The sequence below is a fragment of the Mustela erminea genome, chromosome 6, assembly GCF_009829155.1.
Source record: "Mustela erminea isolate mMusErm1 chromosome 6, mMusErm1.Pri, whole genome shotgun sequence".
Lineage (NCBI taxonomy): Eukaryota > Metazoa > Chordata > Mammalia > Carnivora > Mustelidae > Mustela > Mustela erminea.
The window spans coordinates 144,333,216-144,347,027 of NC_045619.1; the positions used below are offsets into that span (position 1 = coordinate 144,333,216).

Genomic DNA, 13,812 nt, shown 5'->3' on the forward strand with positions numbered 1-13,812 from the left:
CCCCTATTTTGTTTTGTTTTAAAAAGAAAGTTACTCTTCTGATTTTGTCTTTTGGGATCAAATTCCTAATTACAGGATTGGATGCCAATGGTGATGGTGACAAAAGTCGTGAGAATGTGGCGCTGTCAGATTTGCAGGAGTCAGACCAGACGGCGGTGAGCTCTTTGGCTCTGGGTCGCTCGGAACATGAGTCTCCGCCTGAAAATAGCGAGACCGGTAAGGCTGTGACATGAACTCATTTTTATATAGAGTGTGAGCTTTTTCATTTTGCTTCTTATAATTTAGCTTAAGTCTTCCTCCAAACACCGTGCCTTTCATTGGTTCCTTTGATTCTCCTTGAAATTCCCTCGTAAGTGGGTACGGAGCTCTGTCAGGAAGTCGCCGCAGGGAGCGGGAGAGCCCATGGGTGCCTGGAAGGCGGGTCTGGGTTGACTGGGAGAAGCGGGAGGGGGACTGCAGGGCGAGGCGTCCGGGACAGTGCGGCGCGGGGCGGTGAGTGCGGAGCCTGCGGAGTGGCTGCTTCATGAAAAGGGCGGGTGAGTGGAAGGCTGTTTGCAGAGGAGAAGGCGCGGGGCGCCGGGGGAAGAGCGGTTGTCGTGGGGCCGGGATGGGGGCCGCGTAGAGCCACGTCAGGGAGATGGTTCTGTGTCTGGAAGGCGAGCGCAGTGCGAAGGCCCCGCAGACGGCGGGCCGGGCCGGGCTGCGGCTGCCTCATGAGCGGCTGATGGGGCGGTGGGAGCGGGACAGGTAACTCGCCGAAGGTGGCTGACGGGAGTCACGCAGACCAGAGGCACGGGGAGTGTGTCTGGTCCCCCAGGGGACAGGCCGGAGCCACACGCGATCTCGAGAAGGCCCACCTTTCCGGCGTGTCGCCGCGCAGGCTTCCCAGGAGGCAATGTGGAGGGCGCAGCAGCGCGTCCGTGTTGGTGTGTCCCCGTCAGGGCGAGCCCCGTGAACACCTTGCCTTCACGTGGCCGCTGGCACTCGCGCCCCCGCCGTCTCTTCCTCCCGCCTCTGCCTCCGTCACCCAGAGCCGGGTCTCCCTTCTTTCCATCCGTGCGCTCTCGGCCTCGGGTGTGTGTGGTCCTGGCCGGATTGACGGTGGCCGAACCAAACATGCGGTGTGCAGTGCTGTCGTTTTGAGTTCGGGATCGCAAACTCCCAGCTGTGCTGCCGCGGGGCCGGTGTGGCCGGGCTCCTGGACGGCCGGGGCAAGCCCTCTGTTTCCTCCTAGACCCTGGCGCTCCTCCGCTTTCTTCGGGCTGCAGAGCTGTGCACGGACGCACGAGCAGCATCACGTGCCGGAAGTGGAGCCCAGCTTTCCTGTAGATTTTATTTGCCCTGGTTTGGCGCACACGGTTGGGGGCGCGGTCGGGTCGATTTCCTGACTTCTCCCACTCTGTTCTCTGCCGTGTCTGGTGAGATGTGTGTGTCCCTGTAACGCCGTCCAGATCGTGGCATACCTGTCACCGCTGAAAGCTTCCTGGGCCCCTCCCTGCCCAGGGCAACCACTGACTGATACAGGCTCTCTGTCACTCTGCGTTGGTTTGCATTTTCTAGAATTTTATATAAATGGATTTTTATGACATGTGTGCTTTTTGTGAGGCTTCTTTACTTGGCTTACTAATTTCAGGATTCACTCACGTTGTGACATTCATAGGTCATTGTTTGCTTCTTCCGAGCGCAGCATTCTGTTCCATCCTGTGCCTCGGTTGGTTTTTCATTCACCTGCTAGTGAATATTACGGTGTTTTCCGGTGTGGGGTGGGGCTCTTACCAATAAAGCTGCTATGAACACTTATAAGGCAGGACTTGGTATACATGTATGTTTTCGCGTCTCTTGGGGAAATACATAAGAACGGAACCGATGATCATCTGGTAGGTTATCTTCTTAAGAAATGGTGGGGCTGTGGTCTGTAGTGGTGCTGCCGTGAGCACGTCCGCCAGGGAGTGAATCCCCGGCCGCGCCACCCGTTGTGACCAGTCCTTTAATTTCAGCCCTTCAGAAGGTGGTTGGATCGTACTGTAGTTTTTAAGTTCGTTTTCCTAATGACTAATAGTGTCGACTATCTTTAACATACGCATTTACCATTTTGGTGAAGGATCTGTTTGGGTCTTCTGCCCATTTTCCTGCTGGGTTGTTTAATCACTGAGTTTTGGGAGTTCTTTATATGTTTGTACACAAGCTCTTATCAGGTTTATAATTGCAAATACATTCTCTCGGTCTGTGGCTTGTCTTTTGTTCTTGTGACATTATCTTTTGAAAATTAGAAGTTTAAATTTTATAGGTAGTCTAGTTTTTTTTTTTTTTTTTTAGATTTATTTATTTATTAGACAGAGAGAGAGCACAAGTAGTCAGAGAGGCAGGCAGAGAGAGGGGGAAGCAGGCTCACTGCTGAGCAGAGAGCCCAATGCGGGGCTCGATCCCAGGATCCTGAGATCATGACCCGAGCTGAAGGCAGATATCTAACCCACTGAGCCACCCCGGCGCCCCAGTCTAGTTTTTTTTTTTTTTTTTTTTAATCTTTTTTTCTTTTATGAATCTTCTGGTTTTGTATCCAAGAAATCTGTGCTTAATCCAGAGTCACAAAGGTGTTCTCCCAGAGAGAGAGAACATTTTAAATTTTACATTTTAAGGTCTGTGGCTCATTTTCAGTTAATTGTTGGATATAGTGTGAGGTACAGCAGCAAAGTCTTTTTTCGATCACCATTTGCTAGAAAGACTTCCCCTTTTCCTTTGAGCTGTCTTTGTGTTGCCATCAGGATCATTGTCCCTACACGTGTCAGTTTATCTCTGGACTGTGTCTTTCCTTTCCGTGTATCTATTACATCTGTTTTCACAACAGTGCCACACTGTTGTGATTACTGGAAGTAATTCTTAAAAACAAGCGGTGTTAGCTTTCCAATTTTGTTCTTTTTCAGAATTATTTTGGCTATTCTAGTTCCTCCTTTTCATTTCCATACAGGTTACAATGACCTGGTCAGTGTCTGTCTCCAAAGTGGTGAGATTTTTATTGGGATAGCATCGAATCCATAGATCTCTTGGAGAAAAATGACATTCAAAAAAAAATTTTTTTTTTGAGACTGTATTTATTTATTTGACAGAGATCACAGGTAGGCAGAGAGGCAGGCAGAGAGAAGGGGGGGAAGCAGGCTCCCTGCTGAGCAGAGAGCCCGATGCGGGACTCGATCCCTGGACCCTGAGATCATGACCTGAGCTGGAGGCAGAGGCTCAACCCACTGAGCCCCCCAGGTGCCCCGAAAAATGGCATTTTCGTGTGGTGCATGCGAGCTGTTGCATGTCTACACCTGGTGTTAGGTCTTCCTTAATATCTCTCGGCTGTATTTTTTACTTTTCAGTGTCCTGGTCTTCCATGTCTTCTGTACTTAAATAATTATCCTTAAGTATTTCATATTTGGGGGGGGGGCTGTTGTAAGTGATTTTTAAAAAATTTAATTGGAAATTATTCTAGTATGTAGAAATACAGTTAATTTTTTAAATTGATGTTCTCTGGAAACATGTTAATGTCACTTACTAGTTATGGGAACTTTTTTGTGGATTCCATATCTTTTGCATAGTCATGTTATTCGTGAATACATTCAGCTTTATTTCTTATCCAGTCTGATTCCTTTCTCTTTCATTCTTTCTTTCTCTTTGTCTTTCTGTCATTCTTTCTTTTTTCTTTTTATCTTTCTGTCTGTCTTTGCCTCTAACTTCTTTGTCTTGCCTGATCTCCCTGGATAGAGCCTTCATTACAAAGGTGAACAGAGGGGTACCTGGATGGCTTAGTCATTGGAGTGTGTGGCTCTTGATACAGGGTTGTGAGTTCAAGCTCCACGGTGAGTGCAGGGATTACTTAAAACAGGTGAGCAGATCATGAGAGCAAACGTCTGACTAATCGTAGGGGAGAGACACTGCATTTTACAGTAAGTGTAATGTTAGTTTTGGCTTTACGTACATGACCTTTATCAGGTTCATGAGGTGCCCTTCTGTTAGGCTTGCTGAGAGTTCATATAAGGAGGGGTTGTTGGAGTTTGTCCTGCTTTTTTCTCCATCGTGGCAATGATCATACTTTTCTCGTTTAGTCTTAGGACGATTTTTCATGTATTCAGCTTATCCTGGGATAAGCTTCGCTGCGTCATGATGTAACACACTTGATTCGTTGTTAGATTAGATTGGCCAGAATTCTGCATAGAATTTTTATACCTGCGTTCATGAGGGATGTTGGTCTGTAGTTTTCTTTTCAATGTATTCTTTCCTATGCAGTTTTTTTGGGAGGGGGGGGAAGAGGTTATTTCTTTTTTAAATGAAGAAGTAGAGCTATGTGGGCCTAGGGTTTTGTGTTAGGGTAAGTTTTCAGCTGTAGCTTTTGTTTGTTTTTAAGTAGACTCCACACCTAGCACAGAGCCCAGCACGGGGCTGAAAACCCATAATCAGAGACCAAGACCTGAGCCAAAACCCTAAGTCAGACACTCAGCTGTCTGAGCCACCCAGGTGGTCCTACAGTTTGCTTTTTCATGTAGGGCTACTCAGGTTTTCTGTATCTTCCTGAGGGAGTTTTAGTTACTCGGGTCTTGTAAAGATTCTGTCCCCGTCATTGGAAGTGTCAACTCTGTTTCTTAGACTTGCTCCTAATGCTGTGTTGATTCACCGTCTGTAGGATCTGCAGCTGTGTCACATAACTCCTTACTGTTATTGGTAATTCGTGTCTCTGCTCTCCCTGTAATAAATCCGTGTAGAGGTTCGTCAGCTTTGGTGATCATCTGAAAGAACCAGTAGTTGGTTTAGTTGTTTTTCCTCCATTGTTTTTCTCCTTCAGCTTTCCTTGGTTTACTTCTGATCTGTATGATCTACTTCCTCTTGGTTACTTGGGGTTTACTTTTTTCCCTAGTGTCTTACAGTGGAAACGGAGCTCGTTGATGAGAGGCATTTCTTCTTTTCTGAGGTAGCTGTTCACTTCCGTAAGTCTCCGAAGTAGTCTGTCAGCCTCACAAGTTCCGAGACATCGTGGGTGTGGTTTTTGAAAAATGCAGCTCAGAATTATTTCTGATTTCTTTTTGAATTTTTTTTCTTTGATCCATTGGTAATTTACAAGTCTGGTATTTAGTTTCCAAATATTTAGGGATTTTCCGGGAACCTTTTTTTTCTTGGTTTCTAATTTAATCTCCTTGTACGCATAGGACGTAATTCGTATGACTTGAATCCCTTTAAATTTATTAAGATTTGTACTGTGGCCCAGAATCTGGGCCATCTTAGTACGTGTTCCCTTTGCCCTTGAGAAGAATATGTATTTTGCTTTTGTTAGGGGTGCTCTGTGGTCATCACTTCTGGTGGTCTTCGTTTGTGCAAATTTGGAGCTCTTCTGGTACCCTTTTGTTTCCGCCTAAAGGACTTGGATGTTTCTTGTAGTGCGTATCTGCTGTGGTGGATTGCTTCAGCCAAAGCATTTTTATTTTACACTCATTTTTGCTTTGTATAGAATTCTCTTGTCAGATTTTGTTTGTCAAGCCCTTTTTCTTTATCAGTGGTCTTGGGCGTTTTGATTATGATATAACTTAAAGACAGTCTTTATGTTTCTTATGGTAGGTGTTCATTGAGTTTCTTCAGTCTGTGATTTATAAATGTTTTCACCAGACTTGGAGAAATGTTGGCTATAATATCTTCAAATGTTGCTCCTCCCCCGGTGCCTCCCTGGCCGTTTCTTTCCTTTCTTGATCGCTGGCTATTCCTCTATTAAGACCCTTGAAGTTGTCTGAGTTCACTGATCCTCTCTCCTTTTTTTTTTTTTTTTAATTATTATTATTTATTATTTTATTTTTATTATTTATTTTATTTATTATTTATTTGACAGACAGAGATTACAAGTAGGCAGAGAGACAGGCAGACAGAGAAGAAGCAGCAGGGAGCCCGATGCGGGGCTCGATCCCAGGACCCTGGGATCATGACCTGAGCCGAAGGCAGAGGCTGAAATCACTGAACCACACAGGCACGCCCGTCCTCTGTCCTTTTAAAAAATTCTTATTTCTTGGTTTCATTTTGGAAAGTTTCTGGTATATCTGTCTTCAGGCTCATTAATCTTCTCTAATGTCTAATCTGTTGTTAATTCCATCAAGTATGTTTTTCGTATCAGACCTTGTAGTTTTCATCTGTAGAAGTCTGATTTGGGTCTTTTAAATATTTTTCATGTTTCTGCCTAACTTTTGAAGCATGTGGACAGTTGCCATGATAATTATCTTGGTCAGTGTTTACACCTGTGTCGACTGCTCTTGCTAGGTCACTGTTCGTTAATGGGTGACTTTTCCTGCTTGGCATTCATGGTAATTTTTGGTTGGGTGCTTGGTATTTTTGTATTTCTTTCTTTAGATAGTTGGATTATTGTTCCAGGATGCATCTAACTGACATGGAAATAGTGTGATCCTTTTAAAATCTTGTTTTAAGGTTTGTTAGGCAGGAATGGAGTGCTGCTTAGGAGCCAGTTACTTCCAGCCCCCGAGGCAAGGCTGCATGCTCTGTGTAGCTGTGGCGTTCTGGTCCCGCTGGTGGGAGCAGGCACTGCTTCCAGCCCTGTGTGAGGGAGGGATGCATGCTGCTTCTCGTCCTTTTGGGTGGTTCTTCCCCGCTTCCTGGGATCGCATCACACCCGTGCTGTGACAGGGCTGCCTGCTTGTGAGGCCTTCCTGGTGCGGCCTGTCCTGGCACCCTCTTCTGTGCCTCTTAGCTCAGCGTGCCCACTGGGTGCGGCCGTCCTGGCACCCTCTTCTGTGCCTCTTAGCTCTCCGCTTGCAGAGCCCCGGCTTGGGAAGGTTGTAGGTCTCACATCTCTTAGGGACCAGTGTTCCTACATCTGGAAAACTTGTTTCATTTACTCTGTTTTGTTTTTCCATTCAGAAGTATTTATTCAGAACCCACCATGTGCCCTGTCTACTTGGGATGCATCAGTGAGTGTCGCGGACAAGAGCCCCTGCTGTACGTGAGCTGCTTCTGCTTGGCAGAGACAGACAGTGACTACTACACATACTGAGCTTGCGATAGGTAGGGTAAGAGGATGGGAGCTACAGTAGGAAAGGCAAAAGCGTAAGGAAACAGTCTAAGAAAAATGGGGTAAGGTTACAATTTTTTCTAGCTTTATTAGGTATAATTGACAAATAAAATTTGAATATGTTTATGGTATCCAACATTGATCCTTTGATATTATATAGTCACTGTGAAATGATTACCATAGTCAAGCTAATTAACACACCTATTACCTCACAGAGGGTTTTTGTTTTTCTGGTTTCCGTGTGCTGAGAACACGTACGATCTACTCTCCTAGCAAGTTTGCGGCATTTGATACAGTATTGTTGACTGTAGTCAGCATGCTGTACCTAAGACCCCCAGAACCTCACTGAGCTGGTCAGTGAATCGTATCTTGTGACCAGCACCTCCCCATGGTTCCCACTTTCCAGCCGTGGGTCCGTCCTTTGCTTGTATGGTTTGGACTTTGTAGATTCCACATGCAGATGAGATCATGTAGTTTTTCCCTTTCTCTGACTTCTGTCACTTAGCGTAGTGCCTCGGTGCTCATGTTGTCTCACATGGCAGGACTCTGTGTATCTCAGTGTGTGTATACATCACAGCGTCTTCATCCGCGCGTCCGCGGACAGCCGCGGGGGTGGTCCTCGGTCTGGGCTCCCGTGAGCAGAGCCGCCGGGAGCACGGGCGCGCAGAGCCTTCCGGTGCTGACGTCCCTTCTGCGGGATGTGCGCCCCGTCGTGCGATTGCTGGGCCGGAGGGCGGCTCTGGTTTTAACGTTCTGTGGACGCTCCGTACTGGTTTCCAGAGGGCCGGCCCCAGCTTGCATTCCCAGCAGTTCCTTTTTCTTCACATCCTGGCCAATACTTGTTGTCTTGGTTTTCGATGGTAACTGTCCTGCCAGGTCTGATGAGTGATACCTCACCGGGGTTCTGATGCACATTCCCCAATGGCTGGTGATGTTGGGCACCTTTTATGTACCCGCTAGCCATTGGTAAATCTTCTTTGGAAAAATGTCTGTTTAGGCCCTTTGCTCAGTTTTTTTTTGAACATTTAATTCATTTATGAGGGAGAAAGTATGAGTAGGCGGAGGAGAGAGGGAGAAGCAGGCTCCCTGCTGAGGATAGAGCCTGATGTGGGAGTTGATCCCAAGACCCGGAGATCATGACCTGAGCTGAAGGCAGACGCTTAAACTTTGGCTGAGCCCCCCAGGCGCCCCCTTTGCCCATTTTTAAATCAGGTTTTTGTTTTGCTCTTAAGTGTGAATAAATTCCTTATATGTTTTGGATATAACCCCTTATCAGATAAATAGAGATACTATAAATATTTTCTCCCATTCCATAGGTGACCTTTTAATTTTGTCAATGGCTTCCTTTGCTGTGCAAAAACTTTTAGTTTGATGTAATCCCACTTGTTTGTTTTTGTTTCTGTTGCCTGTGCTTTTGGTGTAGGTCCAAAAAGTTGTTGCCAAGACCAGTGTTGGGGAGCTTTTCTCCCGCATTTTCTTCTAGGAGTTCTACAGTTTTAGATGTTACATGCATCTTTAACCCATTTTGAGTTGATTTATGTCTGCTTCACAACAACATGACATCTTATGTGATGTAAAATAAAGGTTCAGTTTCATTTTTTTGCATGTGGCTGTCCAATTTTCCCAGCACCACTCATTGAAGACACTTCTTCCCCATTAAATATTCTTGTTAGCCTTGTTGACAATCAGTTGACTGTGTGTGTGTGGGTTTATTCACTGATTGTGAATTGTGTTCACTGATTGTGTGTCTTTTTTAATTCTCATACCAGCCTGTTCTGATCACTTAACTTGGTTGCGTAATTTGAAGTCCTCTTTGTCCTTCTTGAGATTGCTTCGGCTATTCAGGGTCTTTGTGGTTTCATATGAGTTTTAGGATTGTTTGGTCTGTTTCTTTGAAAAATGCCATTGGAACTTTGGGTTGGATTGCATCGAATCTATGGATTGCTTTGGGAGTGTGGACATTCTAATGATAATGTTGCAGTCCATAAGTGCAGACTGTCTTTCCACTTACTTATGTCTTACTCCGTTTCTTTCATCAGCGTCTGTAGCTCTCAGGGTACAGGTCTTTCACTTCCTTGGTTGAATTCTTTCGTGGGTGTTTTGTTCTTTCCGATGCAGTTGTGAGTGGGTTTGTTTTCTTGATCTCTCTCTCAGGTTGTTGGTGTTCACGCGCAGACAGGCACATGGTCTCTCTCAGGTTGTTGGTGTTCACACGCAGATGGGCGCGTGGTGCCTGTCGCTCACGTAGACTTCCCACTTGTCTTCATTCTTGGTTCTTGTCGTCTCTCTAAGGGGCTGTAGTCACGTGACCCGTCTTTGCATTTGCTGAGTCTTCCTCCGCACGGCTGACTGCTGTGGAAGTGCTGTGTTGAGTTCTCGGGTTTATCCTTGTGTTCGTCAACTCCAAGGTTTCTGTTTGGTTCTTTCCTGTGGCTTCTGTTTTGTTACTAAACTTCTTACTTTGTTTCTGCATCATTTTCCCGATTGCATTTAGTTGTCTGTGTGTGTGTTCTCTTGGATTTCACCGAGTTTCTTTAAGGTGATTCTTTTGAATCCATCTGTGTTTCATTGGCATCAGTCACTAGAGCCTTGTTAGTTTCCCATTGGTTGTGTCATACGTGCCGATTCTTGTCGCTGCATTTTGATGGTGCGCATTTGAAGGAGCAGACCCCTCTTCCTGTCTTTACAGACTGGCTTTGTCTGGCAAGGACATTCTCCTGTGGGTTTGGGCTGATGGCATTCCCTCTGCTTTCACAGTCATGATGGGTCGGAGCTGGGTCACGAGGCTGCTGCTGGGTCTGCAGTGGAGTTAGTGGGCTTGTTAGCAGGCTGTGGGTCTTGCCTGGTCCCTGGGCGCATCTCCGGGTGGGCAGAACTGCTTGTGGACTGGTGCAGCTGGGAGGAGCTGAAGCCGAGTCCCAGGTGTGCTTCAGGACCCTGAGGTCGGCTGGCCTGTCTCTAGGGGCACTGACTGCAGGCATTTTCCTTTGGGACCCTTGGCCAACAGACCTGCTCAGGGACCAGCTGGAAGGTGGCTGGAGCGCACTTCCAGGACCCTGGTAGTACTTGAGTATGACCGAGTATGCTAACTGGACTGCAGCCCAGTGGGACTGGAGCTGGGTTATCAGCCATTGTGGGGTCCAAAGCCAGGACTGAGGTCTGTGCACCTATGACCTGGGGCTTGGGTGGGCAAGGCTCCTTCTTGGCAGAGGATGCTGGGGACAGAACCAAGTCAAACAAGGCTGTAGCTGGGGCCTCTGGCAAGTCAGCTGCCTGCATGCAGGGCCCGCTTTCTCAAACGGCTCTGCTTAGCCTTGGACTGCTTGCGGGTTTCAGTCTCCTCCCTGGGTGCCACAGCTGCCGTAGGGCATTTTTGTCTGAGGACGGACGCTGGATTGTTGCTGAGGAGGGAGCATGAGTGGGGACCTCCTCTTCTGCCATCTTGCAGCTGGCACGGCCCCTCCATTTCCAGCTGTCTGCTGGTGGTTCTCTCTCTTGCCTAGAAGCAGATGACCTCATATCTGTGTCTTAATTGTGAGGACTGGCGCTGTCAGAAGAGTACTTTACCCCTGACACCTGTCTGTCTCCCATCCTCTGTGACCCCTCGGCTCGTACGTTCAGAGGGGCCCTGCCTCGGCCGCGTGAGGAGTCTTCCACAGAGCTCTGTCCCCAATTCCGTACATGAGACCGCCTTCGATGTCCTGTCTTCCCCCACCAGAACTCTCCAGAAGCATCGTCAGGATCAGCTGCCTCTATGTGCTCGCCTCCCATGTGCCCTCACGCCCCGTCCAGGTGGACTGTTGCCTCAGCCTCCTCACCAGCACCGCCTTTCTCCAGGCCTCCGGTGACGGGGTGCTGCCAGTCTGAGTGGGGAACCCGTGTCCTCCCTCATCCGGCCTGGCTGTGTCCTGTCTCCTGCTGGCTCCACGTCCCGTCGCCCTGGCCTTGTCTTCCTGTGTTCGTGGCTCAAGTCCCATCCCTCACCTAGAGTGGCCCCGAGTACTCGTTGGTCCTGGATTGTTGCCCAGGCCTCCGAACGAGGCTCTGCTTCTCTCTTGTGCCTTCACCGATGCAGAGCGGAGCAGAGAAATTGCTCCAAGACGTCCGTCGGCTTCCTATCCCATTTAGGTTAGAATTCTCATCTCCTCAGCCTCCCTCCCTGCCTCTGTGGCCTCATCCCTCACGTGTCCCCCTATGCACATGGGGGAGCTGCCTGCTAGGGGGTGCGCTCCCTCGGATCCCTGCCAGGCCTGCCGTCCCCTCCGCCGGGCTCTGCCCCACGCCTCCTCTGCGGCGGCGCCCCTCTGGCTGCTGGGACGAGCAGCTCCGCCCTGCTCTCCCGCACCTGTGGTGGTCTCCTCGGTGTCCGCTTGCTTCTGACTTGATGTCCATGTTTATTTATTCAGCCGCGCATTGCCTCTCCCTCCAGGAGCAGAGTTGGACGCCTTTAGGCTGAGGAACCAGCGTTGCCACAGTGCCTGGCGTGCGGGAGACAGTAGATGTCTGAATCTGTGGTGGGATCGGAGTTTAACTGAGTGCCCAGGAGAGGCCTTTCTGGACAAAGGAGTGACATTAGATTGTGTTTCAAGGGCCTTTCGTAATTTCCAGCCTCATCAAGTCCGTTGGTTTTATTCTGTTGGTTGTGGGTTTTTTTGCTTTGTTTTATTGTTTGCTTTTGCTGTTTGGGGGTGGATTTTGGTAAAGCTCTATATGAAACAGGCACGAGCTCTCTGTTCTTATTTGTTAATAAATGCCTTCCTTTCTCCTTACTTCTTGTTGGTCTTTGACTTTTAAAATTTAAGTGTGTGTTCTCAGAAAATTCCACATATAGGATTACGCAGATCTATAGAGAAGTGTATGAAAAACTTGTTAGTTCTTTGTGTTTCCGTGCCTCTGCTATCCTGACAACCTACAAATAGGGTCCTCGCCTGCTGTGCAGAGTCCGGGGGCGGGGAGCAGGGACTCACCCCAGACTCCAGTATGAAAATCCTCCTGTCACATTGTGTGGCTGCTGGCGGTGCCAGGGCCTTCCCCTGAGCTCCAGCCCCCCGGTCCGTGTCCAGTGCCTCACGGGAGACACACTTCAGTGGCCCCCACTGTACCATCGGGCATCTTGGGAGAAGTCTCTGCTAGAAGCGGGTGCCGGCCCCCGCCTGCTCGTGAGGGCCGCGTGTGTGCTCCCTCCCGTCACACTCTGAAGCCCAGCACTTGCCGCCTGGAGCTTTGACCACGTGGGCTTAGAGCAAGTTCGTAAGACTCCGGTGTGGAGACTGCGTCGTCCTGACGGCCCGTGGGCTTAGGAGCCCCAGCCTTTATCGTTCTGGCCTGTTTATCTTTTTCCTTGCTTTTATTCTTTCCTTTATATTTTGTTAATGTTTAAGTATCTGCGATCTTGCAGGCTCCCTGGAAGTCCTTTTTGAATTGATACAAGGTATTAAAGAAACTTAACACGTTTTCACAGGGCGGAGGACCAGGGAAGGAGGACCTCGCACTTCACTAACAAGGCCGGCTCCTCAGATTAACTGTTGTTTTGGGTTAGGGGAGGGGGATTTTGAGTTTTTTGCCTCTGATTTCCCTTTCTTAGTAGGTAAAGTAGCGGTTTTCTTACTGTCTGCACAGATGTGTAGATGTGTAGATGAATTAATACGTATGTTGGAAACAGGAGAATCACTGTGCTGAATCATCTGCTTGGTAAATTTTAAACCATTTTTCCTGAGTTGATCATTTCTTTTATGTAGGAGGAAATGAGTCTCAGCCGGAAAGCCCGGAGGACCCCCGAGAAGTACTTAAAAAGACGTTGGAATTCTGCTTATCTAGGTAAGGATGCCGAGGGCTGTTCTAGTGCCTGCTCTCTCGGCTGTTGCGCACTGGCTGTTACGTACAGCTGTGACACTGTGCAGAAGAGGCAAGGAGCTGCTGACCTCGGCCCAGGACACGCGGAATGTGGAGGAGGGAAAGCCTTTGCCGGGGAGAACTGAACCGAATCAGCTAGGCCGGTGTTTCCCACAGTTCTCCCCAATTCATTGTGATGATCATGACCTGGGTTGCTTTTTGAAATTCAGAGTCCTGGACGCGACCCCCGCCCCCAGTCCCACGGAATCAGACTCTGAGGGCGGGACCTCACAGGGACACGGTTGAGCGCGGTGAAGTCAGGACAGACTTCCTGTTCCAGCTCCCCCAGCACGCCGGGCTCTGCAGTGGCAAGCCGTTCTGGGTCTGCGTGTGCCGCCTGTAGTTTCACGTGTGCCTTCGTCCTGAGTACCGCCTTTTCTGTTGACACGCGGAGTGGAGCCTTTAAAGTTCCAGGTGGCGGAAACATACATACAGGAAGGTGGGATTGGGCTCAGTGTAGTTCTCTTTGTGAGGATAACTGACGGGCCCTGTGGAAGGTCTTCTGTCAGCGATGGTGATATTTCAAGTGTTTCTCTGGGGCTGCTTTCGGACTTCCACAGAGCCTCTGGGAAGGGCTGCTGTAGAGACCGTGGAGCTGCGTGGAGGGGAGAGGCGGGACGGGTGCCCCAGCTTGCCTTCCTGGCCCACCCCTCCCCAGTTAGGGCCTTGGCACACGGCCTCCGTGTACGCTCGGCAGGGGAGAGCCGCTGCTCCGAGGCCGCGAGGTGGAAGGGAGGCGTCTGCATCTCACACAGCTCCCTCCGGGCCGCCTGCGCCGCCGGACCGGTGGGGACGGAGCAGCGATGCCGTCTGCAGACCTTGGAGACTGGCCTCTGCCTTCCCTAGGACCAGTGTGTCTGCGTTGAGGTGTTCTGAGCACG

The 13,812-nt window shown here is 49.0% G+C and overlaps 1 protein-coding gene across 6 annotated transcripts in view; it reads left to right on the top strand.

Annotated features, from left to right (window-relative positions):
* Window positions 1–13,812, top strand: part of LARP4B (La ribonucleoprotein 4B) — an 88,927-nt gene that overhangs the window by 45,518 nt on the left and 29,597 nt on the right. For all 6 annotated transcript variants that reach the window (XM_032349892.1, XM_032349890.1, XM_032349889.1 and 3 more), the window contains 2 exons: window positions 76–216; window positions 12,778–12,856. In XM_032349892.1, the coding sequence (XP_032205783.1) occupies window positions 76–216; window positions 12,778–12,856 (220 nt within the window). The remainder of the gene's footprint in view (window positions 1–75; window positions 217–12,777; window positions 12,857–13,812) is intronic.